The sequence below is a fragment of the Mesocricetus auratus genome, unplaced genomic scaffold (genome assembly GCF_017639785.1).
Source record: "Mesocricetus auratus isolate SY011 unplaced genomic scaffold, BCM_Maur_2.0 Super-Scaffold_6730, whole genome shotgun sequence".
In the NCBI taxonomy this organism is placed as follows: domain Eukaryota; kingdom Metazoa; phylum Chordata; class Mammalia; order Rodentia; family Cricetidae; genus Mesocricetus; species Mesocricetus auratus.
Genome location: NW_024429184.1, coordinates 40,986,946 through 41,009,214, shown reverse-complemented (window position 1 = coordinate 41,009,214; position 22,269 = coordinate 40,986,946). Strand labels below are relative to the sequence as shown.

General features: G+C 43.6%; 1 protein-coding gene and 1 long non-coding RNA gene across 3 annotated transcripts; one reads left to right on the top strand and one right to left on the bottom strand.

Annotated features, from left to right (window-relative positions):
* Positions 1-1,974: 1,974 nt before the first annotated feature.
* On the bottom strand, positions 1,975-4,364 carry LOC121138074. Its single transcript, XR_005875281.1, has 2 exons — positions 4,143-4,364; positions 1,975-2,653 (listed from the first exon to the last, which is right to left on the bottom strand). It is a non-coding gene; the product is annotated as an uncharacterized LOC121138074 (long non-coding RNA).
* Positions 4,365-4,489: 125 nt separating this feature from the next.
* Positions 4,490-21,802, top strand: Plekhf2 (pleckstrin homology and FYVE domain containing 2). Of its 2 annotated transcripts, none has more exons than XM_040740886.1 (2): positions 4,490-4,572; positions 20,821-21,802. In XM_040740886.1, exon 2 carries the CDS (start codon positions 20,835-20,837, stop codon positions 21,582-21,584), a length of 750 nt encoding a protein of 249 aa, XP_040596820.1. In that variant the 5' UTR covers positions 4,490-4,572; positions 20,821-20,834; the 3' UTR covers positions 21,585-21,802. The 2 variants fall into 2 exon arrangements, with proteins under 2 accessions (XP_040596820.1, XP_005066267.1); XM_005066210.4 differs by lacking the exon at positions 4,490-4,572 and adding an exon at positions 4,793-5,045.
* The last annotated feature ends 467 nt before the right edge of the window (positions 21,803-22,269 follow it).

Below are 22,269 nucleotides of genomic sequence, written 5' to 3'. Positions count from 1 at the left end.
CAGGGGAATAGGTAAAGTATTAATAGGATTAGGTGAGCCAAAGACGGCATGTCTAAATAGTGTTTTTCCTGCTAGTGAGCAGGCTGTGTTCTCAATATAAAGTGAAGAAGTGATAGAAGGCATACTATGAAGTTAAGAATTTAGTAAGAATTGGTTGAAGGATACATAGTATGGAGCTCAGAGCCTGGAGGAAGCCCTGGATTTGATCTCTAGAACCACATCAACTGGGCATGGTGGAACATCCCATAACCCAGGAATGTGGGAGGTACAGGGAGGATCGGTTCAAAGTCATCCTTCTGAGATACACAGGAGCCTGTCTGAAGTGAGCAAGAACCAAGGACCTATGAATTACACATGTCAAAGCTTAACAATTTCCTGTGCAGTCACAAATTTGGTAAAAATTTATATTGTTAGTAACTTTAATGGCAGAAACATTTGCAGTGGCTACTGCCACAGCTAGTTTGTTGAAAACATCTATTATCTGCCAGGTGCCTGTGTCTCTTGATCTTTGTATCTGAGGAGTTTATACTCCTCACTTTATAAACATCTGGAAACTCTGGAGCAGCACAGTTATCCCCTGATAACTCTGATAACACAATACCAATCTCACCAGCTCTGATTGACTCCAAAGCATAGACAGTTTTGTTTTGTCCCCTAGATTGTGTTTTTACTTGAGAAGAAATTGTAAAATTTCCCTTTACAAAGGAACACATGAATGATGCCAGTGTTCCTCCAAATGCTATTAAAAAAAAGATTCTCTTGGATTTAATTATTCTATTGGATTTTATTTATCTGAGAGCCAAGTTTTAAAGACTGCTCTTTGATGGATATATATTTTGAAGTAGTCATGAAAAGGTTATTCAATAATTGCCTGCCTCACATACTATTAATAAATTAAATTTTGCTTTGTTTGTTTTGAAGATAGGGTTCCCTGTGTAGCCATGGCTGGCCTGGAATTTACTCACTGATATCTGCTTGCCTCTGCCTCCCCAGTGCAGATATTAAAGGCATGCACCAGCACACCCAACATAAATGCAAATTTCCCTCTACTGACAATGATAATGTGTATAGAATTTAGAAACTTACTACAGAAGCAGATGTTATGTTTGTGTTGAGAGTATTTGAGTAAGATCCATATTCTATAATAAAACTAGCCACAATTGTGCCTGTGTCTATGTGAACATGTGTGTGTTCCCCCATGTATGTACATGTGTGTGTATGAGTGTGTGTGTGTGTGTGTGTGTGTATGTGAGCATGTCTCTTCACCCATGTGTGGTGGCTGGAGATTGATGTTAACTGTCCTCCTTAGGTACTTTCAATGTTGCTTACTCTATCCAAGGCCATCCTTGGTGACATGGTGAAGTTAGCTTGTTTCAAAAGAAAAAGAAACTATAAATTAAAAATATAAATAAGGATCTCTATTCAAACTTAAATACAATTTAAAAAATTCTAAGGTGAGATTTTTGACAGATGGTAAAAAGAGCAGTTGCCTTAGAGATGCAGTTTACAGTAACTCTTCCACAAAATGCACTTAAATGCCTGCCAAAAAGCATCTCAAATTATTTCTAAGCTTAAATCCCAACATCTCCAAGAGACATATGCAATATTTTTTGCCTTTTTTTCTTTTTGGATAGATTTATGTTTTTTTTTCTTTAAAGCAGTTTTTGGTTCATAGCAACTCTTGAGGGAAAAGTACAATTCCCATGTACACCCTCCTCATCTTCCCAACCTTAGCTGTCCTGAAACAGAGCTGTATGTCTGCTAGAACAGATTAATTTATATCTACTTGAGGATCCAACCCACTACCTTGTACATGCTGTGCAAGCACTCTCCCAGCCCCAGAGAGTTTGCTATTATATATCCTTGGGGTTTGAGAAATGTATAAAGAACATGTTTCCATGTTATAGCAGTATCATACAGTGTTTTCCCTACCTGCTCCACCCATTTATTCATCTCTGCTTCCCCACTAATATCTGACCACCACTGGGGGTTTTTATTGTCTTGTGACATTAGAGACAGACTCATGTATCTCAGGCGGTCTCAAATGCTCTGTAGCTGAGGGTAGATGGCCTTCAACCTCTGACCCTCTGGTTTCATTTCCCACGTGCTGGGATTCCAGGCACACACTACCGCACTCAGTTTTATGCACTGTGGGACAGAGGTCAGTCTCTGGAACCACCATTCTTTCTCAGGAACTGCCCAACAGAATGCCCCTCACTGGGACCTGGATGTAGGCTAGGCTGTCTGGCCAGTGAGCCCCAGGGATCCTCCTGTCTCCACCCGCCCAACACTAGGGTTACAGGTGTGTACCACCATACCCGGCTTTTTATGTGGGTGCTGGGGTTTGAACTCAAGTCTTCATGTTCTTTCTTGACCGTGCCATCCCCACAGCCCTTGTTTTCCGAGACAGGGTCTTATGTATCCCAAGCTGACATCCAACTAGATGTGCCCTGCTGAGAGTGATGTAGGCTTCCCAGTCTCCGGTTCCTCCTCCCAGGCGCTTCGATTATGGGTGAGTACCAACGCAGAGCAAACGATGGAGTTCTTTGAAGATAGATCCTTCTGTATTTCAGATGTAGAGGTTGGATTGCAGCAGAAGGACAATGACTTATGAGGTTTGTGGATGTGGTGCTATTTTACTGTGACATCAAGACTGGAAAAAAAAAAAGCAAGACCCATGGGGAAAAGACACAAGGAAACTAAGGAACAATAAAAATGTAGGAATCTGCTATCTCCCCTTGAATGTTGTTCTCAGCTAACCAAGCTCTTCTCTTTCCCAAAGTAGGTACCCCCCAAAAACAAAACAAAAAATCTTTTGATTGGGCAATTAAACGAGATGAACTTTGTCTTACAGGCTTATAGAATTGAGTGGATTGAAACTCAAATTTTACTATTTTCGTGCTTTTCTATGTGTTAGACTTTGCCAGATTTTCTATAGTCTATTACGCCCCTCCCCCACGGCAGCCTATCCAGTAGTTCCACTTTTATCCTCTTGTCACAGCTGAGAACAGAGGTGGGGGACAGCTCTCTCTCACCAGTGAACAGGTACTGGGGTCAGGGCTGAGCCAGGTTAGGGGACTTCACTCTCTCATATTGTTCAGCTTGCTATGCACCATGCAACAGAGCTATGTCGGCAAGGAACAGATCTTAAAACTTAATAAATAGATGAGCTCAGTGGTTATCATTTCTGCCAGCAGGACTCTAAATAAATGGCTTTCAAAACCGAGGAGCACACATATCTCAGGAAGGGAAGAGAATACACAGACGGAGAGATGAAAACATATCATTCCATATATTTAGGTCATTATTTGTCTTGTTTTGTTTTGGTTTTTTGAGACAGGGTTTGTCTGTGGTTTTGGAGGTTGTCCTGGAACTCACCCTGTAGACCAGGCTGGCCTTGAACTCACAGAGATCCACCTGCCTCTGCCTCGTGAGTGCTGGGATTAAAGGCGTGCGTCACCAACGCCAAACTGGAGAGCAACATTTTTATGAATGACATGAGCAACCAAAAATGTTTGGTGTTTAATGCTCTAGAATGAACCCTACAGACAAAGCAGTTCCTAATCTGCAAATTTAAAGGGAATCTCAGATCATGCTTAGTCTAACACAACGGAGATTGTGTGTGCATGATTGAAATCCTGTAACTATCCCTAGTATCACAATTGGTCTCCTTTGCTAATTTTGTTGCAGAGGGGAGGCTGGGGAGAACCAGACATAAGGAACCCAATCCTGCTCATCCACTTTAACCCAGGCTACGTGGGTAGCGTGGCTGGTGGACGCGCTCATTCAACAAAAACTAGAGCAGTGGTTCTCAACCTTCCCAATACTGCCCTGCGACCCTTTAATACAGTTCCTCGTGTGTGGTGACCCCGGCCGTAAAATTATTTTTGTTGCTACTTTACAACTGTAATTTTGCTGCTGTTATGAATCGTAACATAAGTATCTTTTTCCGTTGGTCTTAGGTGACTCCTTTGAAAGGGTCATTCGACCTCAAAGGGGGCGAGACCCACAAGTTGAGAAACGCTGAACTAGAGGTTCTAAAAACAAAACAAAAACCCTGAAATAAAATTTACTCTAACCCATTTTCTACCCCTCCCTGTTTAAATGGTATTCTTTAGATGGTAACCCCACAGCTTAGATACCTCTGCCCCTCCACAGCGCCTAGCAAACGCTCGGTGCTCAGGGACTGAGGAGCTCATCTCACCAACGGTATCTTAGCGCGGGGTTCTAGATACGCGAAGCAGGCAGCGGAGGCCGAGCGTGGCCAGGGAAGTTTCGAGAAGAGCGGAGCTCTAAGGCATACAGTTGGAAGGAAGTGTGCGGGACCAGAGCGCGGTAAGCGCAGACCGATGATCGGCTCGAGGGGGTAGGCGTTGGGAGAACGCGATCGCAGGTGCTCGGCAGCACGGCCGAGCCTGGCGGGGCTGGCAGACGCGTTTGCGTGGCGAGAGGCAAAGCCTTTCTTTCCTGTTCCTTAGGGAGGCGTGGAGGCGGCTTCCGTCCATTCTTCCCGAGAACTTCGCGAACAGCTCAACGGCCGTTCCCAAGGCTGGTGCGAGTCAGGAAAGTCAGGTTAGGCGACCCGGGCTTGCCCCAGCCCGCCTCTGCGCGCGTCAACTCGGAGCGGACGAGTGCGCCCCGCAACCCCGCCCCGGGAGGCCCCCAGTGGGTGTGGTCTCCGCCCAAGGCCCCGCCCCTCGGGCCTGTCGCGCGGGGACGGAGGGGCGGGGCAAGGCGATGGGCGGGGCGAGGGAACCGGGAAGAAAGGGCAGGGCGGATGTGCTCGTGCCCGTGTTTGGCGCTTGGGCGAGGGCGCGCCGGTGCGCGCGCAGGAGGGAGGCCAGCCGGGCGGCCGTTGTCGGCTTCGACAGGAGGGGCGGTGAAGTCACCTGCGAGCGTCTGCGCCCGTCGCGCCCGGATCGCGCCGGCCTCGCGGGGCCCCACACACCCTGCGAGGCTGGGGCCCGGGCACAGGCAGAGTCCGCGGCCGGAGTCGGCGACGAGGACGAGTCGCAGCCTCGGCGCCGCCGCCCGCGCCGGGCCGGGTAGGTGCCGCGGGGGTCGGTCGGGCGCGCAGGGCGGCGGCGGGTTGCGGAGGGGGAAGGAAAGTTTGCGGGCGCCTGCTCCCGCGGGCCCGGGCCGGCCGCGGTGCGGGGAGGTGTTGGCCCGGGCGGCGGCGGCCGACGCCATGTTGGGGTCTGTGGGAAACGGGGCGCTCCCGGGCGGCTCCCCTCAGGGCTGGCGCTCGGGCCGGAACCGCCTTGGTCCCGCCGCGCCCGTCCGCGGGACGCCGGCCCGAAGGCAGGGACCCGGGACGGCGGCTGGGGACGGACGGGACCCCGCGTCGCGCCCAAAGTTGTGGGGCTCCAGCACTCGGGTCCCCGGATCGGGCGGTCCGAAAACTTCGCAGGCTCCGGGCGTGAGGGGCGCGCTGTGACTTGAGCCGCGTATTTTGTATGACTTTGTATGAAAATGGCACCGCAGAAATTGGCTCTGACGGGAGCAGCGACTTACAAGCTATTTAAAGCAATGGCTTACAAGCTATTTGGAGTGTTTAAAGTTTTATGGTATTTTGCTGACTTAAAAAAATGTTATTAAAGCCCGAGAGCTGGTTCCCGAAGTTTCTCGAGTACTCTTGTGTACTCCTGGAATATTAAAGCTGGAAGTTGTGCTGAGTGTGCAGTGGAAATGAATAGAATTCAGGTTACACCTAAGCAGCAATTCAGACTCCTAGTTTGTGAAATTGGTAAATGCCTTCTTTGTTTTCTTTTTTAACGTTGCCTAAGAGACTCATTAAAGAAACATTTAGACATGAACGTTCACTTGAGACGTTAAGGCATGTGACTTTCTTAAGAATAAAGACCAGTGTGTTGGCGCATGTCTGTTCTCGGCCGACTGGGGCCGGAGAATCCTTGTGAGTTCGAGGCCAGCCTGGGCTACAGCGTGAGCCTGTCAGAAACAACCCCCTCCAGATCACCCAACCACATAAACAGAATAGGGTGACGTGATCTTGACGTTTCAATTTTTTTCCATTCTTTTTCCTTTTGGTTCCTTATTGGTGCGTGAGTTTTGGACTTTGTCTCTTGTAGCTTATGGGGGCCTCGGCTTAATGCAGAATTAACAAGGGTTATTTTTAATCACCATGGGTCATGATAGCGTTGGGAGGTGGATGGTGTTAAGGTGCTTGTTTGGAAAGCACATGTAATCGTCCTCCCCCAGACGAAACTGGTGTGTGGCATGAATAAGCCTAGTCAATGAATATCGTTTAAAAAAATAAAGATGGCTTTAAAATTATGTTAAATGGCCGGGCATTGGTGACGCACGCCTTCAATCCCAGCAGAGGCAGGTGGATCTCTGTGAGTTCGAGGCCAGCCTGGTCTACAAGAGCTAGTTCCAGGACAGCCTCCAAAGCTACAAAGAATCCCTGTCTCGAAAAACCAAAAAAAAAAAATTATGTTGAATGGGCTAAAAGGCTCTTAATACAAAAGCCCTGAAAATGTGTCAATTTTTACTCTTAAAAAAACAAAAAACAAAACAAAACAAAAAAACCCCAAAAAACAGCCGGGCTTTGATGGCGCATGCCTTTAATTCCAGCACTCAGGAGGCAGAGGCAGGCGGATCTCTGTGAGTTCGAGGCCAGCCTGGTCTACAGAGTGAGTTCCAGGACAGCCTCCAAAAGAGAAACTCTGTCTCGAAAAAATAAAAAAAACCAAGCACTCATTTACGTGTGTGGGGGTGTGTGCACAGCCTCAGAGCACCTGTGGAGAGACCAAGACAAAGTGTGTGTGTGTATGTGCACGCGCCACACACACATACAGTCACATGTCACAAGTGTGGAAGTCGAAGGATAACTTTTGGGAGTTGCTTCTCTTATTCCACCTTGTGGGTCCCAAGGAGAGAACTCAGGCTATCAGCCTGGCCTCGTGTGCCTTAACCCACTGAAGCCTCTCCATGCCCCCTCATTTCCTTCTAGGTAAAAGTACCTTCTTACATTTGCCAGCTTCCTTAGTTCTTTAAAAATTATTTTACTTTGCTGCATTGTCAGGTCAGTTACATCATAAATGTTAATTTTTTACAAAAATTTATTAGAAAGGAGTTACTTTTCACAAATCTAGTAGTCAAACCGATCGCTAAGTGAAGTCTTGTGACGGACATCCCTATGGGGCCTTCTCTGGCCGTCTTGGTTTTTCTTCCCAGCATTTACCTTCTGATTTGGATTTAGCTTTCCAGTATAACCGTCTCCTAAGGAGCTGAAAAGCAAGGCTATGCTGTTGAAGTTTTTCCTCTTGAAAACATTGCTAACGCTGGGGGTGTTGTAGTGGAGCATGCCTGTACTCCTAGTACGTTGAGGCAGGATTGCAGCTTTGATCTGGGATGCATAGTGAGAACTTGTCTCAAACCCAAACAGAACCAAACAGCCGCTTACTCCTGTGTTGTTGAAGCCTTTCTGCCACGTTGCGGTTGGGCTCCCTCTTGCTCCCCAGCCTCAGCTCCCTTCCCCATGGGGTCCTGGAAGCATTGCTGGGTCTGTGGAGCCCTTGACAGTGGGCTTCGAGTGAGGCGCTCTTTGCTTGTCCCTCTCCAGCAAGTTGAGAACATAGCAGCCGCTCAGCAAAGGCTTGAGTGGATCCCGTAGCGTGCTTCATGAATGTCCTAGATTGTCATTTCTGCGGAGCAGTTGTTAAACTTCTGTTGTCTTTCTGCTTCCCACCGTGAACTCCTTGCAGTCCACAGATTGCGTGATCAGACTCTTTCTTTCTAAAAATAATTAACTTTGGTGGGGATACAGAAATTTCCAATCGGATAATGACTGACATGTATGTAATTGTGATGAGTGGAGAGAAGCTGTGGATGAACTTTGAAAGGATGACATCACTGCTTTAAAGTGTGACTGAATATTTTGTCCTCAATGGAAACATTAATGCCTGGAAAGTGAGAAGGTTATGTTTGTGTATGTATACCATTCAATTACATACATTTTGTTGTGGTTTTGCCATAATTGTCTTAGAATTTCGATTCAGAGGTAGTGATCATTGAAAAGTGAATAAAATCTGCTTTTCTATTGATAGTTACCTTTGAGACTCAGCTGTGCATGCAAACTCTGCTTCTGTAGCAATCCTCAGGCTGATGCATAAATAGGAATACTTCCTAAGCGTGCTTTTGCACTGCTAATTTAGGTAGCGAAATTTTTCTAGGTTAAGGTGTTTTATAATTTTGTAAGGACTGTAAGATTTGGATTAATTTCTTGTCCTCACCTAAGTCTTTTTTTAGTCCGTTTATTTGTTTTTTTTTTTTTTTTTGTTTTTTTGATTTTTGAGGCAGAGTCTCATGTAGCTTAGGCTGGCCTCCAGCACCATATGTAGTTAAGGATAACCTTAGGCTCCCAATCTTCGTGCCTCTAATAGTCCTACTTTACCTAACTTATTTTTTGTTGTTGGTGGTGTTTTTCTTTTTTGGGGCAGTGTCTCCTTATGAAGCTCAGGCTGGCCTCAAACACCCCAGGCTCCTCAGTCTATAGTGTGCAGGATTTGAGGAGGACCTGGAAGGAAACTAGAAGGCGTTTTAATACTTGCTGTGAGCACACTAGAAAGAATGCAGTGCCTCCTGGGCCTTTGCTCCCTCACTAGTTAGGGTCTTGAACAGGTGACTTCATTCTCTGAGCGCCACTGGAGCCATTTGTGAAATGGACACACAAATTTGCTTCAGAAGGTTGTGAAGATTCACAGAGTTGCTTGTGTAAGTGCTTGGCACACAGTAGTATCATCTTATTGAGTTCTCCACTTAGCAATCACCTCCTCTATGGAAGACTACTGCATCCCCTGTGTTCTGGAACCTGGGCATGTTGACTTTTCTGTTTGACAAGTGGATTCCCTGAAGGACTTCAAGATAACTGAGCCAAACCGGTTTTTCTCCTGCAACACTTAACAGACCACTGCAGGCTTGACTACAGCTTGCACAGGGTGCTAGCTCACCTCATCCATGTATTCAGTTAGTTCCTGAATTGTATCTACTGCCCTTTATTTTATTGTTTTCACTTCTGCTCTCCATTGTTTTTATGCTTTTGCTGCCCTTTGAAAAGTGTTTTTACTAGCATGTCTTAATTACGTAAGCATTAGGTTTTGCTTCGATGTTGGTATGCATGTATGTGATGCGTTTTGCTTTGATTGCCTTACATTTTTTGCAGTAATTCTCTCCTGCTTTCTTTGCCTTCAGTCCTGTGCCTTCATATTCTCTTCGCTTCATCCTGTGTGCTGTTTTGTATATTGTTTTCCTGTTTAAAAAAAAAAAAACTTTGGCCCTCATTGCCTGTATATTCAAATCTATATTCTCCAAACTCACATTCCCTGATTTTTGTCTGTTTTTTAACTTTATTTTTAATTATGTGTACTTATGCTTATCTGTGTGTGAATATGTGCACATGAGAGCAGGTGCCTGTGGAGGCCAGAAGAGATTGTTGGGTTCCCTGGAGCTGGAGTTATATAGGTGACTGAACCACCTAATATCCATGCTGAGAACTGAACCTTGGCCCTCTGCAAGAGCAGATTTCACATAGCCCGGCAGTCCTCTCACTGTGTAGTTGAGGATAACCTTGAACTCTTGATCCTCCTGCCTCCACTTCCCCGAATGCTAGGATTATAGGCATGTGCCACCACACCCAGCTTTAGTGTGATGCTAAGTTTATCTACAGCAAGGTGATTAAACAGATGAATGCTATTACTGTTGGGCTTGATGATCCGTATCCGTGTTTGATCCCTGAAACCCACATGGTAGAAGGAGAGAAACACTTTCTGCAAATTGTTCTCTGATTTTCATTTAGTTGCCCTGGTACTCACGTGACTAAATGTGAGCATGGGTACCTGTGTGTGTGTGTGTGTGTGTGTGTGTGTAAATGTTACCTGTGTGTGTGTATGACCTCAGGGCTGACCACTTTGTATTGAATAACCGGTTCGATGTTACAACACTTCTCAAATCCGGGCAAAATGGGCTAAGGATGTAAATGAAGACAAAGACAGCGGCTCATTCTTACAAGGAGAATGGCATTTATTTTAACATTTAGACAATAAGGATGAACAGAAAACAGGCTTAACTGAAAGGAGGGGACAGAGGTATTTTGCTAGAAGCTCCTAGACACAAAGCTGGTCAGCAGACCCCCATGGGGGAAGGGTGCAACAGCTTTGCTGGGGAAGACCATTTCTCAGCATTCCTGTTGCCTGTAGTTCCCTGTCTAGGGTTGAGTCCCCAGGAACTTTGTCCTTCCATTTCAGCATGTCCATTGATGCCACTGTTCAGGTCTTGTTGATGAGACTTCATGGGTGTAACTTCGCTGACATTTCTAGGAGACACAACCTCACAGCAAACTTCCTGTTTCTCTGACTCTTACAGTCTTTCTGCTCTTTCTTCTGCAGTCATCCATGAGTCTTAGATGCAGGAATTGTATATGCCAGTTGGGACTGGGCACCATACTGATTAGTTGTGATTTTCGTAAAGTCCTCAGTCTGTTGCAAAGAAAAGTTTCTTTAATGAGGGGTGAGAACTACATTCATCAGTGAGTATAGGAATAAATATTTAGAATAGAGTTAGAAATTAAGCTGGTTTGGGCTGGAGAGATGGCTCAGAGGTTAAGAAATTAAGCTGGTTTAGTAAAGAGTTAGTAACAAAATCCCAACACCAGGCCATGTTTTGAATTGTTGGCCAGAGTGTTAAAGACTCCCAAACTATTGCCCTTGGTTGCCTCTCTGAGGTGGAAGGTAAATCCCTATTGCCAAAGATACCATGCTCTATGACACAGGACCCAGAGGGACCTGAGCTGGATCTGACCTGAAGGCCTTCTTCCTGAAGACCAGCTTGGTACCAGAAGGCACCGTGCAAGCTTCCAAGGGAGGGAACCTACCCAGCTGTGATGGCTCTGAGCCACAATAGGCATGGCACTCTAACCCTGAGGCTGCAGTAGTGGCATGCACACCTTGATGGCACCAGAAGTACCCTATTCGGTCTGGAGATGTAGTGAGGCTTATCTTGGAGGAGAACTTACTTCTTTGGTTTCAAGATTTGGGCCTTGATGTCCATGTGGTCAGAATTGTCACAGCTCAGCTTAGTCCTACAACCATCTTTGTGTGTTCTGTGTAATTAGCTGGCTCTTTGCTTCTCTGCTGTTTAGGCTTTAAGTGCACATTTTATTCCTCACTTTCTAGTACATTGCAGGGAGACCAGACCCCTTTCTTACCACCGTGGTTGTGTGTGTGTGTGTGTGTGTGTGTGTGTGTGTGTGTGTGTGTGTGTGTGCTTGCATGTCTTTGAGACAGGATTTGTGTAACCCTGGATGGCCTGGAAGTTACTTTGTAGACCAGGCTGGCCTTTTACTCACAGAAATTCACCTATATCTGACTTCTGAGTGCTGGGATCAAAGGTGTGTGCCACCATGCCGGCCAATTTTTTTCTTTGTTAATTACTTGCATCATTCTCTTTCCTATAGAGACATACCTGAATTATATATACTTGCTTGTATAAACTTGAGATTATAACTTTTTTTTAACAAGACTTTTAGTTTCGAGGGTCTTGTTTACTAGAGTTTTGTATGGTGCCAAATGGCTAGTGACTGTTTTACTACTTGAAATCCATTGACATTATCAATGATTTTATTTGCTTCCACATTACTTAAACCATAGGATCATTTTATACTTCCCCTCCACCCTCTCCCCATGCTCAGTGTTCTGAGTGGACACTACTACTGAGCTACATCTCCAACCTGTAGGTTAGTTTTAGTTTTACATGCAGTTAGTCATGGTAATCTCACCTCCAACTTCTTACCCTGGCTCAGGCCCTAGCCCTCATGTAGCCCAGACTGACGACCTGGACTGATTGCTGTATTCCTGCTTCAGCCTTCTTCATGTGAGTCCCCCAGCTCTTAGGTCCAGCTTTCCTCTCCTCCTTCTAAAGCAGTGGCTTTACTGTTTGCATAGTTATTTTAGGAAAACTAGATCAAATCAGTCCAGCCCTTCCAAAAGTTTAAGCAGGAAGTCCCCTCTAGCTCCAGTGTCTCCTTAGATCCTGTCCTGCAACTGTGTGTATTAGGGTAACATAAAGAACCACTTACTTTAGGCTTTGTGCCTTTGCTCAGTTGGTTTTGTTTTCATTTTCTTTGTGTTTGTCTATATTTCCTTTTGAAATTTCACTTATTCTTTCAGGTGTTAGAGTGGTAAATTATATGTGCCCCATATTTAGCACCCCCACTTCCTGCTTTGCTGACTTTTATTATAATGCTTAACCAACTGTGCTGCATATTAGGATTTTTATTGTAAATCCTTCATTCCCTGTGTCTTGTTCATTCTTTTTTTTCCTACCAAATATAAATACAGCGAGCAAATCAGAGCATCTTGAATGCTGCTAAAGAAAGTGTTGTAAAGCATCCCCCATCTGCAGGGTTGCTGGGCGCGTTCTCAGCTGCTAGCTTTGAGCTCAGTTTTGCTGATGGTAAAATATGCTTATAGCGTCACTTTGTATTGACAAAGCAGCTGTGCTTTTTAGAAAGAGAACTCTTACAGATTATCGTGACATATTGAGGATTTTTTTAAAATAGGAACTTCCAGCCTGGATGTTTAGAATTCATAATTAGATATAGTTAGATGGATTGCATTTGCTTGGCAATCTAAAATCTGTGGATTCAGGGAAGTGTTTGACATGGGGGGAGCAGTTCCTGTTTTCTTTGGATATTGTTGGGTTTTAAAGATGGAGTTGACTTTCAGTAAACTCCGGATTGAGAAGCTGCTGTTACTGTAAGTGCAGCTCATGTTCAGCTCAGTGTCTATTCTGATATGTAGAATGCAGCAGTTTTGCAGGTGCTGTTGGGAATACATAATTGTAGGAAATACTGTTTTTGTTTTCAGGAACTCCCAAACTATTTGGAGTAAACATGTATCTGAATTTTAATGAAGCATATAATAAAGTATGTGCTATTTGGCATAGAAATTTAAAGATGAAATAGTGTCTAGCTCTTAGGCTTTAGCCTGAGTACCTCTTGAGGTGCTGGTGAGATTTCAGCAGAGAGACTAGAGGGCTGGTGTCCCCGTGCTGAGTGCAGAGGGGCGGACGCCCAGAGCATGCTGCCGCTGCTGGTCTGGTTTATGTTCCACAGAGAGCCTGGAGCAGGTCATGGTGGGGGAGAAAGACTACAGACGCTGGGGTCTCTGCCCGCCAGCCTGTCTGGTTTTAGAGAGAGTTCCCTGGTCAAAGCTGTAGTTGGAGAATGTTCATCTCACTTGTTGGTCCAACAGTCAGTCCTAAATAAACTTGAGGGCCATATTCTACCTTCCCGAGTAGACCTTTACGACAGACACCAGCCAGTCCAACAGCCCTCAGTGGTTCTTCTTAACCCGTCACTGTTGTCCTTGCATAGTATGATGTCTTTCTTCCTCAGACCTAGCCTGTTTGAAACCACCTTTACTGATACTCTAGTCAGAACTTGGCTTTTTGGTACTTCGGGATCCTTTGCACATATCTTATCCTGGAGCAAATCTCTCGATTGAGAGGCCACTGTCACTCCTGGTCATGTTCAGTGTTTTGGTGGTGTGGACATAAAGGTTTTTAATATTTTCTTTTAGTATGTGAGCTGCCAGAGCAAGCATGCTCTGTTTTTGTAGGTACTGTTGATAATATCAGGTGATAGGGAATACTTTTGTTTTCAGGAACTTCCCATTTTATTTGGAATTAGCACATATCCACATTTGGGCCTGTTGGTGAAATGAAAGCCCACTTGTCAGTGGCCTTTCCTAGATATGCAGTTAAAGGTCCACATTGGTAAACTATTTCTGAGGGTAGCAAGGAAAAGACAAAAAAGTTATTTAACTTAAAGTATTTTAAGTGTGTGCATGTATATATGTGTACCAAACGCATGCCTGGTGCCTACCGAGGTCAGAAGAGGGTGTGACATCTGTGACTGGAGTGACAGGTGACTATGAGCTGCCAAATAGGTGCTCTTAACCATTTTATGACTCAGTTGGTTTATATTTACTTATTATTTATTGACTTAGTAAAGTGAATTATTTTTACCTATAATTATCATGGTTATTATTATTATTTTATTGGTTTTTCAAGACAGGGTTTCTCAGTGTATCCCTGGCTGTCCTGTAACTCACTCTGTAGACCAGGCTGGCCTCAAACTCACAGAGGTCATTCTGCCTTCTGAGTGCAGAGATGAAAGGCGTGAGCCTCCACCACCCATCTTCACATAACACTATTTAATGAAAGAGTAAAGTAAATGTCTAGTAGTCATTGGTTAAATTGTTTGTTTTTCCTTTCATGATTGAGATTGGGAAATAACTTACCTTTTTAGTAATACACAGATGTGGTGCCTAGGGAGACTTTTAACAGTTAATGTAGTTTATGATGTGATTCAACTCTTGAAGTTTCTTTTTCTCTCAGCTTTGATAATTTTAAACATAAAATATGGCATTGATAACGTTAAACATAAAATACAGAAGTTAGTTCCCTTTTTCTTAGTTAAGAAGTCAGCCCACTTCCTTTGTCACATTGATCTCTACAGTCCAGTTAGCAGGGATTCACTCCAGGGGCAGGAGTCTTGCTGGACATGCCAGAGACGCAAAGCCTCTTCTTGTGATTGAAAGAGTAAAACGCACTCAAATTTAGTTTGCCAAAATGTCAAGTATTTTTGACATTTTGGCAAACTAAATTTGCCTAATTTTATTGTCCTAATATTGTATTTAGACTTTTATGCAGAATAATTTAATATGCTGGTTATTAGATTATGTGACTGTTGAAAGTAGATAGCCTGCTTGGACTGAGAGGGAGTTGTTTGCTCCAGTCAGGATGTTTCTGCTGTTGTTTTGTTTTGTTGTGGCAGTGCTCGATGTTGGAGCAGACTTTCTGCCACCGAGCTTTGTTTTGTCTTCACGGTCCAGTGTCCTTACCCTCCCTTCTGTTTCCTCTGTAAGATTTCAGTTCAGCACTTTAAAGCATTGATCAGTGTAAATCAGTAGTCAGATATGTGGTTACAATATTCGTTTGCAGGATATGGCTTGGTGGTAGAGCATTTGCCCTGGGTCCAGTCCCCAGCCATGGGCAGGGGGTAGGGAATTGGGCAGGGGTGTTGGGGTGGGCATGTTGGTATATTCAGGCAAATAAGATTTGCTGTAAATGGGAAATCCTGCCAGCCCACTTATTATATAAAGCCACTATTTAAAGACAGACAATACCTTATTATTTTATTGAAGGTGCTGCTGCTGCTTTTTCTTTTTTAAACCAGGTCTTTCAGCTCATAGTTTATTGTTGTTGTTTTTCTACTGTAACCTGTTAAATTTGAATACTAGAATTCATTAATACCAGAAATTGAGAGTATGAATAAGAAAATAAGTTTGGCTAGGCATGGTTCACATGCCTTTAATCCCAGGCAGAGGTAGGCAGATTTCTGTAAGCTCCAGACCCACCAGGCCTTCTTGGTGCAACCCTATCTCAAAAGGAAGGCAAGAAAGAAATTAGATGCCTTCTCAGCTTAAACTCCTGTAACGATGAGATGAGACACCCTGATTTCCAGCACAGTAGTCTAAGACAGGTGGGCTCCTTTAATTGTAAATGGATTCTTTGTCTTTTGATTTTGTCTCTTTCAGTGTTACATTTTTACAGGTGCTAAGTGTACCCCACTGAAGAGTACATTACTTTAAAAACACGCATGAACAATTTAAATGGACTTCTTGTCTGCCAGAGTATGGAAATGTGATGGGGGCTGTCCTTCTGTCTGTTGTGAATATGTTTCTCTTATTGGCTGATGAATAAATGCTGATTGGCCAGTAGCCAGGCAGGAAGTATAAATGGGGCTACCACGCTAGGAGAATGGTGGGAAGAGAAAGGCAGAGAAGGGCCACCAGGGAGACGCCACTTAACTGCTGAAGGAGAAGTAACATGTCGGAGCATTATGGGTAAGCCACAGCCTTGTGGCAATATACCGTTTAATAGAAATGGGATAATAATTAAGCCAATAGAAGCTTGAGCCATTGGCCTGACAGTTTATAATTAATATAAGCCTCTGTGTGTTTATTTGGCACTGAGTAGTGGTGGGACCAGGTGGAACAGAAACTCTGTCTACAGAATTGTTTTCTTCCTAGTCCTTTATAGTCGCTGGTATTCTTTCCCAAGGAAAACAGACAGCGTTCAGACCAGACACCATTTTTTGGCCTTCTTTTTCTTCTAAGACCCCCAGTAAAGCTCCTAGGACTCTGTCGTTGGGTACGCTAGTGCTCTTTCATTCTGGTCTCAGACCCTGGTTGTGCTGGTGGTGAATTTGGGCCTTGAAGAGAAATGTCTTAGATGTTGTACCAGACCATCTGTTATACCAAAGAATGTGCTTTGGGGTATCTAGTCTGAGTCATAGTGATAGGTATGCCCCTTTCGATGACTTTTTTTTCACTACTACCCCATGCACTCCATCCCCACCCCAGTATAGCTTGTGCGATCCCCCCCCCAATGTGTGTGCATGTATAAAGCAAGTTTGTGTATTTTCTAATCCTTTGCTTTTCATGTCAGACATAGGAAGCTATTTCAGGATCAGGAAGGATAATGGAAGGGTCTGCCAGAGGCCTTGGATTCTGCATACCCATAGCTTTTTAGACATAGGTCACAGCCTGGCAGTGAAATCAGAAGAGGGCTAACATACTTATTAAAATAAAGAAGATAATAAAATGACTCACTTATCGTTGAAAGAATCGTGAGTGTGGTTTGGTATCCTTGTATGTAGTATATTTATGTGTAACTGCCAATTTTTGAAAATCATTTGTCCTAGCCAAATACTAATTATTCATGCCCAGACTTCTCTAAGTTGCATCATTCTTAAATGGGAGAGAGCTCACAAGCTGGCTCAGTGGGTGAAAGTGCTTGCTGTGACCAAGTTCTGTCCATCTCCAGAACCCACATAGAGGTGGAAGGAGAGAACTGTCTATAGAGTGGTCCTCTGACATCCATACACATCCACACAATAACAGCAACGGCCACAATAATAATAACAATTTAAAGAGAGAGATTTCTGAAAATCGGGCTTAATAAATTGCAAAATTTGAGCAGTGAAACAGTATTGGAAGACTACTGGCTTGGGAAATTATGGTTTAGGCCATTTGCTTACATTCTTGTGTTTCAGTATGTATAGGGTTTCCAGACATTAGTGACAATTTTGTGTTCTTCCATGTAGCAGAATGGTACTAAATTATACTGGTAACAGCACAGAGGGCTTGATCCCTGGTAGTTATGACAGTCTTGGCCAAGTCATGTAACCCTTTGCAGCTGTTTAATGGAGCTCATACTGCACGTGTATGTAAGGTTGCTGTGGGTAGAAAATGCAGCTGTGGATGCAGTGTCCAGCACTGCAGGTCAGTTCCAGGCTACATTTGCCTATTTGTGTCAGAGTTGCTCATATTGGCTAATATTAGAAGCTTCCCTGGGGATCATAAGAAACTCTGGCCACCACCACTATGCACCAGGGTTTGAAACAGTTTCACTCAGAATGTAATAGATATGAGATGCGCTGTTCACATTTGTGTTTTAATCCCAGTAGTGGCCACAATAGGAAACCTGTTTGCATTATTCAGGAGATGGTTTAAATGGAATAAGTAGTTTAGTTTTTAAAAAGTGACATTGCAGCGCTGGAGAGATGGCTCAGAGATTAAGAGCACCGACTGCTCTTCCAGAGGCCCTGAGTTCAATTCCCAGCAACCACTTGGTGGCTCAGAACCATTTATAATGAGATCTGGTGTCCTCTTCTGGCGTGCAGACAAACATGGAGGCAGGCTGTTGTATTCATAATAAATAAATCTTTAAAAAAAAGTGACAATGTCTGCCCTACCTATGGTCTTCTGAAATTGTCCTTTTTGCCTGGCCTTGTGTCCCCTTACCAATTTAGAGAGTCCTTTCTTGACCATGTAGTTGGGGTGATTTAGCTGTTCAACTTTTTCTTTTCCCTTTGGTGTTTGGAAACAGTCTCGTTAGGCTGGCCTTGTTCTCCTAATTCTCCTGCTTCGGTCTTTCAGGTTCCAGGATTGCAAGTCTGCACCACAGCCTGGATAAAGACAGGGGGGTCTGAACGTCTGTCTCTAGCTACATAGCAAGTTTGCAAATTTGAGACTGGGAAGGAAGGGAGAAATAGGATTGGGGGGAGGGAGGGAAACTCATTACAGTTACTGCTTTAGTTCTGGATTTTGCTTCCTGTTTTCCCTTCAAAGAGCAGGGAATTTGCTTGTATTGTGTTTTTTCATGCACCTAAATCAATGAGACTTTTTGAATAATTGAATGTAAATCTGATATCTAATGCTTCCCGTAGCACTTCAATTGTAGATAGTGTTTTTTGATTTTATTTTCTGTGCACTTTCACATTGTATGAGTAGCTATGATTATGCTTTAGTAATGTTCTTTATCTCAAGATAAATTTTTAAATTGTATTTTATGTCTCTAAGTTGAAGTGTCTTATTGAGAATATACTATGTTTAGTTGGAGACTTTAATCAGTGACACATAAGATGTGAGTGTCTTTAAATCTGCAGTGTCTTGGGTTTGATGAAGTGTAGTATGGATTTGAGATGGTGACGGATAGTGGTGTTACCCTCTCCCCACTTGACTCTATTGACTGTGTTTATTGCTTTCTTTAGGTCTGTCTTCATTCTCGGTATTTGAGTAAGGATGATGCATCATAGCTTATTTGTTGTAAATAGTACTGTGTTGAATATTCTGTACATATCTTCATGCACTGAGTCAAATTTATTATTACTATATCGTTTTATTTGTGTGGGAGGGTAGACCTGTGCATGAAAGTCACATGTTAGCTCCTTTGGGTCCCTGAGATGGGAGTCAGTTTGTTAGACTCGTTGGCAAGTGTCTTACCCATTGTGCCATCTCATTGGCTCAGCTTCTTTTGATTGGATGCCACATCGGTGGTTATACTTGTTTTCTTAAAGTACAAAGGCACCTGTTGCACTACACTGTCACACATACTGCATCTTAGGCATTTCCTTTTTATTTTTGTCATTCTGATAAAATATCTTTGTGTTTTAATGGCTTAAATTATAAATGAGGTTGGGCTTTTCATGTCATTTTAATTCTATGATTTACTTTTTACGTTTAGTGTGGGGTTGCACACATGCTCTTGTAGACACCTTGCTTATCAAGGTGTGCTTGTGGAGATCAGAGGACTTTGAGTAGTCAGTCCTCCTACCTTGTACATCCTGGGGCTTGAACTCAGGACACCTGGTTTGGCGGCAAGCATCTTTGCCCACTGAGACACCTCACTGACCCTTCTTTGGTATATTCTTCATAAGGTAGTAGACTTTTTGTTTTCCTTAAGGAACTGGAGGTGGAAGCCATCCCTTGTGTGGGCTAGGCAAGCACTGTGTCACTGAACTGTGGTACTAGTCTCAAAAGAGGGAGTGGAGGCCAGACTTTGGTGCCCCAGCACTTGGGAGGCAGAGGCAGGTGGATCTCTGAGTTCGAGGCCAGCTTGGTCTACAGAGCAAGTGCCAGGATAGGCTCCAGAGCTACAGAGAAACCCTGTCTTGAAAAGAGGGAGTGGAGACAGGGATAGCTCTAGAGGACTGGTCACTTAGTTAAGACCTTCAAGGTTTGAAGCCATCCAATGTCCCCTTCACTGTTGGGAGTACCCTAGGACTTGCCAGTGCCCCTCCTGGTGAAAGGGAACAGAAATTCCGGAATAGGCAGAAGGGTACAGTATTGTCAGTTGGTGAGTTGAAGACAGCTTAATCATGCTGTGTTTGTCTTTAAATAGTTCCCTTTCAAACCTTGGTATTCTTCAGTATGTATAGAATATGACAAACATGGAGGATGGGCTTTTGCTGCTATTTCTCTTTCTGTTTTTTGTCTAGCATAGGAAATGTACTGGAAGAGAGCTGCTAACTAAGACTTGGAAAGCTGAAATTGTAAGTAGTAAGGAAGACAACAGTGAAAGGCACTTATACAAGGTAGTGCTTTTTTCAGATACTATGTTTTAGGCAGGGAATGACTTAGGTTGAGGTTGGAGAGAGCAACAACTCGGTAATAGCTGCATGTGGTGACATGTGCCTGTCATTCCAGTGCTCAGGGATCTGGGGTAGAGGGATGGCAAGTTCAGGGTCAACCTGAGGGACATAGTGTGATATTCTGTCTCAAAAACAAAACGATGGAAAACAAAACCTACCAGGTAATTAAGGGCCTTACACACTGTATGCTAAACTTTATATATTAAAGATTAAGGGGAATCGTTTCAAGTAACAACGGGGCCATTTAGCATTTTGCAATGTCTAAGGATTGGTTTTAAGGGAGATCTGGAGGCAGGGGAGCATGTTGAGAAACAGTTGGGAATAATCCAAGAAAGAAAATTAGAGCCTCGGCTCAGAGACACATGTATTTTATTGGGAAAACAGTGATCATGTTTTTTCTATTTTCCAGCATCCCATTGAGATTCAATTTCATGGAATTGGGTTTATTATTTTGCAGAAGCAACGTGTTAATTGTCCTGTTTTCACTTGTGCTGGTCATGATGGCGCACACTTGTAATCTATGCTTGGGAGGTAGAGGCAGGGGGTCTGTGATCTAGGCTACATGTCTCTACAGCCTTTGTAATAGTTGTGTGACTAGGATTGTGTTCTGTGGAGAGGTAGAGGTTTGGATAGCTGTAAAGCCTGAAGATGTAGTATGTTTAGTGACTATTTTAGAGGGAAAGAATATTGGCATATTTGCCATTGGAGAGAGCAATGTTGTAGTAGAGTAACTTTGTTATTTTCTCTTGTAGGAATTTATAACTTCTGTGTGTAATTTCTTTTTCTTTTTTTCCCTGAAGGTTATTAACAAAAAATGGTGGATCGTCTAGCAAACAGTGAAGCGAACACTAGAAGAATAAGTATAGTGGAGAACTGTTTTGGAGCAGCTGGTCAACCCTTAACCATCCCTGGACGGGTTCTTATTGGAGAGGGAGTATTGACTAAGCTCTGCAGAAAGAAGCCTAAAGCAAGGCAGTTTTTCCTGTTTAATGATATTCTTGTATATGGCAACATTGTCATCCAGAAGAAAAAATACAACAAACAACACATTATTCCCTTGGAAAATGTCACCATCGATTCCATTAAAGATGAAGGAGAATTACGGAATGGATGGCTTATTAAGACACCAACTAAATCGTTTGCAGTGTATGCTGCCACTGCCACCGAGAAGTCAGAGTGGATGAACCACATAAATAAGTGTGTCACCGATTTACTCTCCAAAAGTGGGAAGACACCGAGTAGTGAGCATGCTGCTGTCTGGGTTCCTGACTCTGAGGCCACCGTGTGTATGCGCTGTCAGAAAGCAAAGTTCACACCAGTTAATCGGCGGCACCACTGCCGGAAATGTGGCTTTGTTGTTTGTGGTCCGTGCTCTGAAAAGAGATTTCTTCTTCCCAGCCAATCTTCTAAGCCTGTGCGGATATGTGACTTCTGCTATGACCTGCTTTCCACTGGGGACATGGCCGCGTGTCAGCCAGCTAGATCAGACTCTTACAGCCAGTCATTGAAGTCTCCTCTAAATGACGTATCTGATGATGATGACGACGATGATAGCAGTGACTAAGGACATGTTTTGAAATATTTAATTGGGTGTGACTACCTGAGAATCAGCTTTGGGGGAAATGTAAAATTCTTAGCTCTCTCGATTTTGCTGTAGCCATGAGTTCACCTGAGGAGGTTTTGACCTCTGTGCCTCTGTATCCTATGGAAAGAGCCCCTCGCTCTCTGCTCCTCTGCACTCTCACAGGGACAGATATATCTGATAAAGTCTTGGCTTCTGTTTTTCATGGTTCTAGACTACTTTCTTGTAAGTTGGAAAAGATGTTTATTTAACAGATCTTGTACTACATTTTCCCACTGATAAGGAAAAACTAAAAGCACAGAATGATGGGAACAATAGTACAAAGTGATTAATAATATTAGTAGCTTTTCCTCAAGCATTCAGTGTAATGGTTAAGACATCTGTGACAGAACATGGTTAGAAATTCTTTACTTCTCTTTTTCTGAATGCCAAGTGGTGCCTTATTGTGGCAGCATTGTCACATGAAACACAAGCCCCTACCGTCTTATTTCTTTGATTGATTTAAAACACACTGGTGCTCTTATAGGTGGTGAATGAGTGTTTTATGGATGCAGTTAAGAATATTTATTTGACAGCTACAAGGAACTAAATTTAGAGGTATCTTCACTCTTATGAATACATATTTTTCATAAAATAGTTGTGATTATATTTTTACATCTTCTAGGCA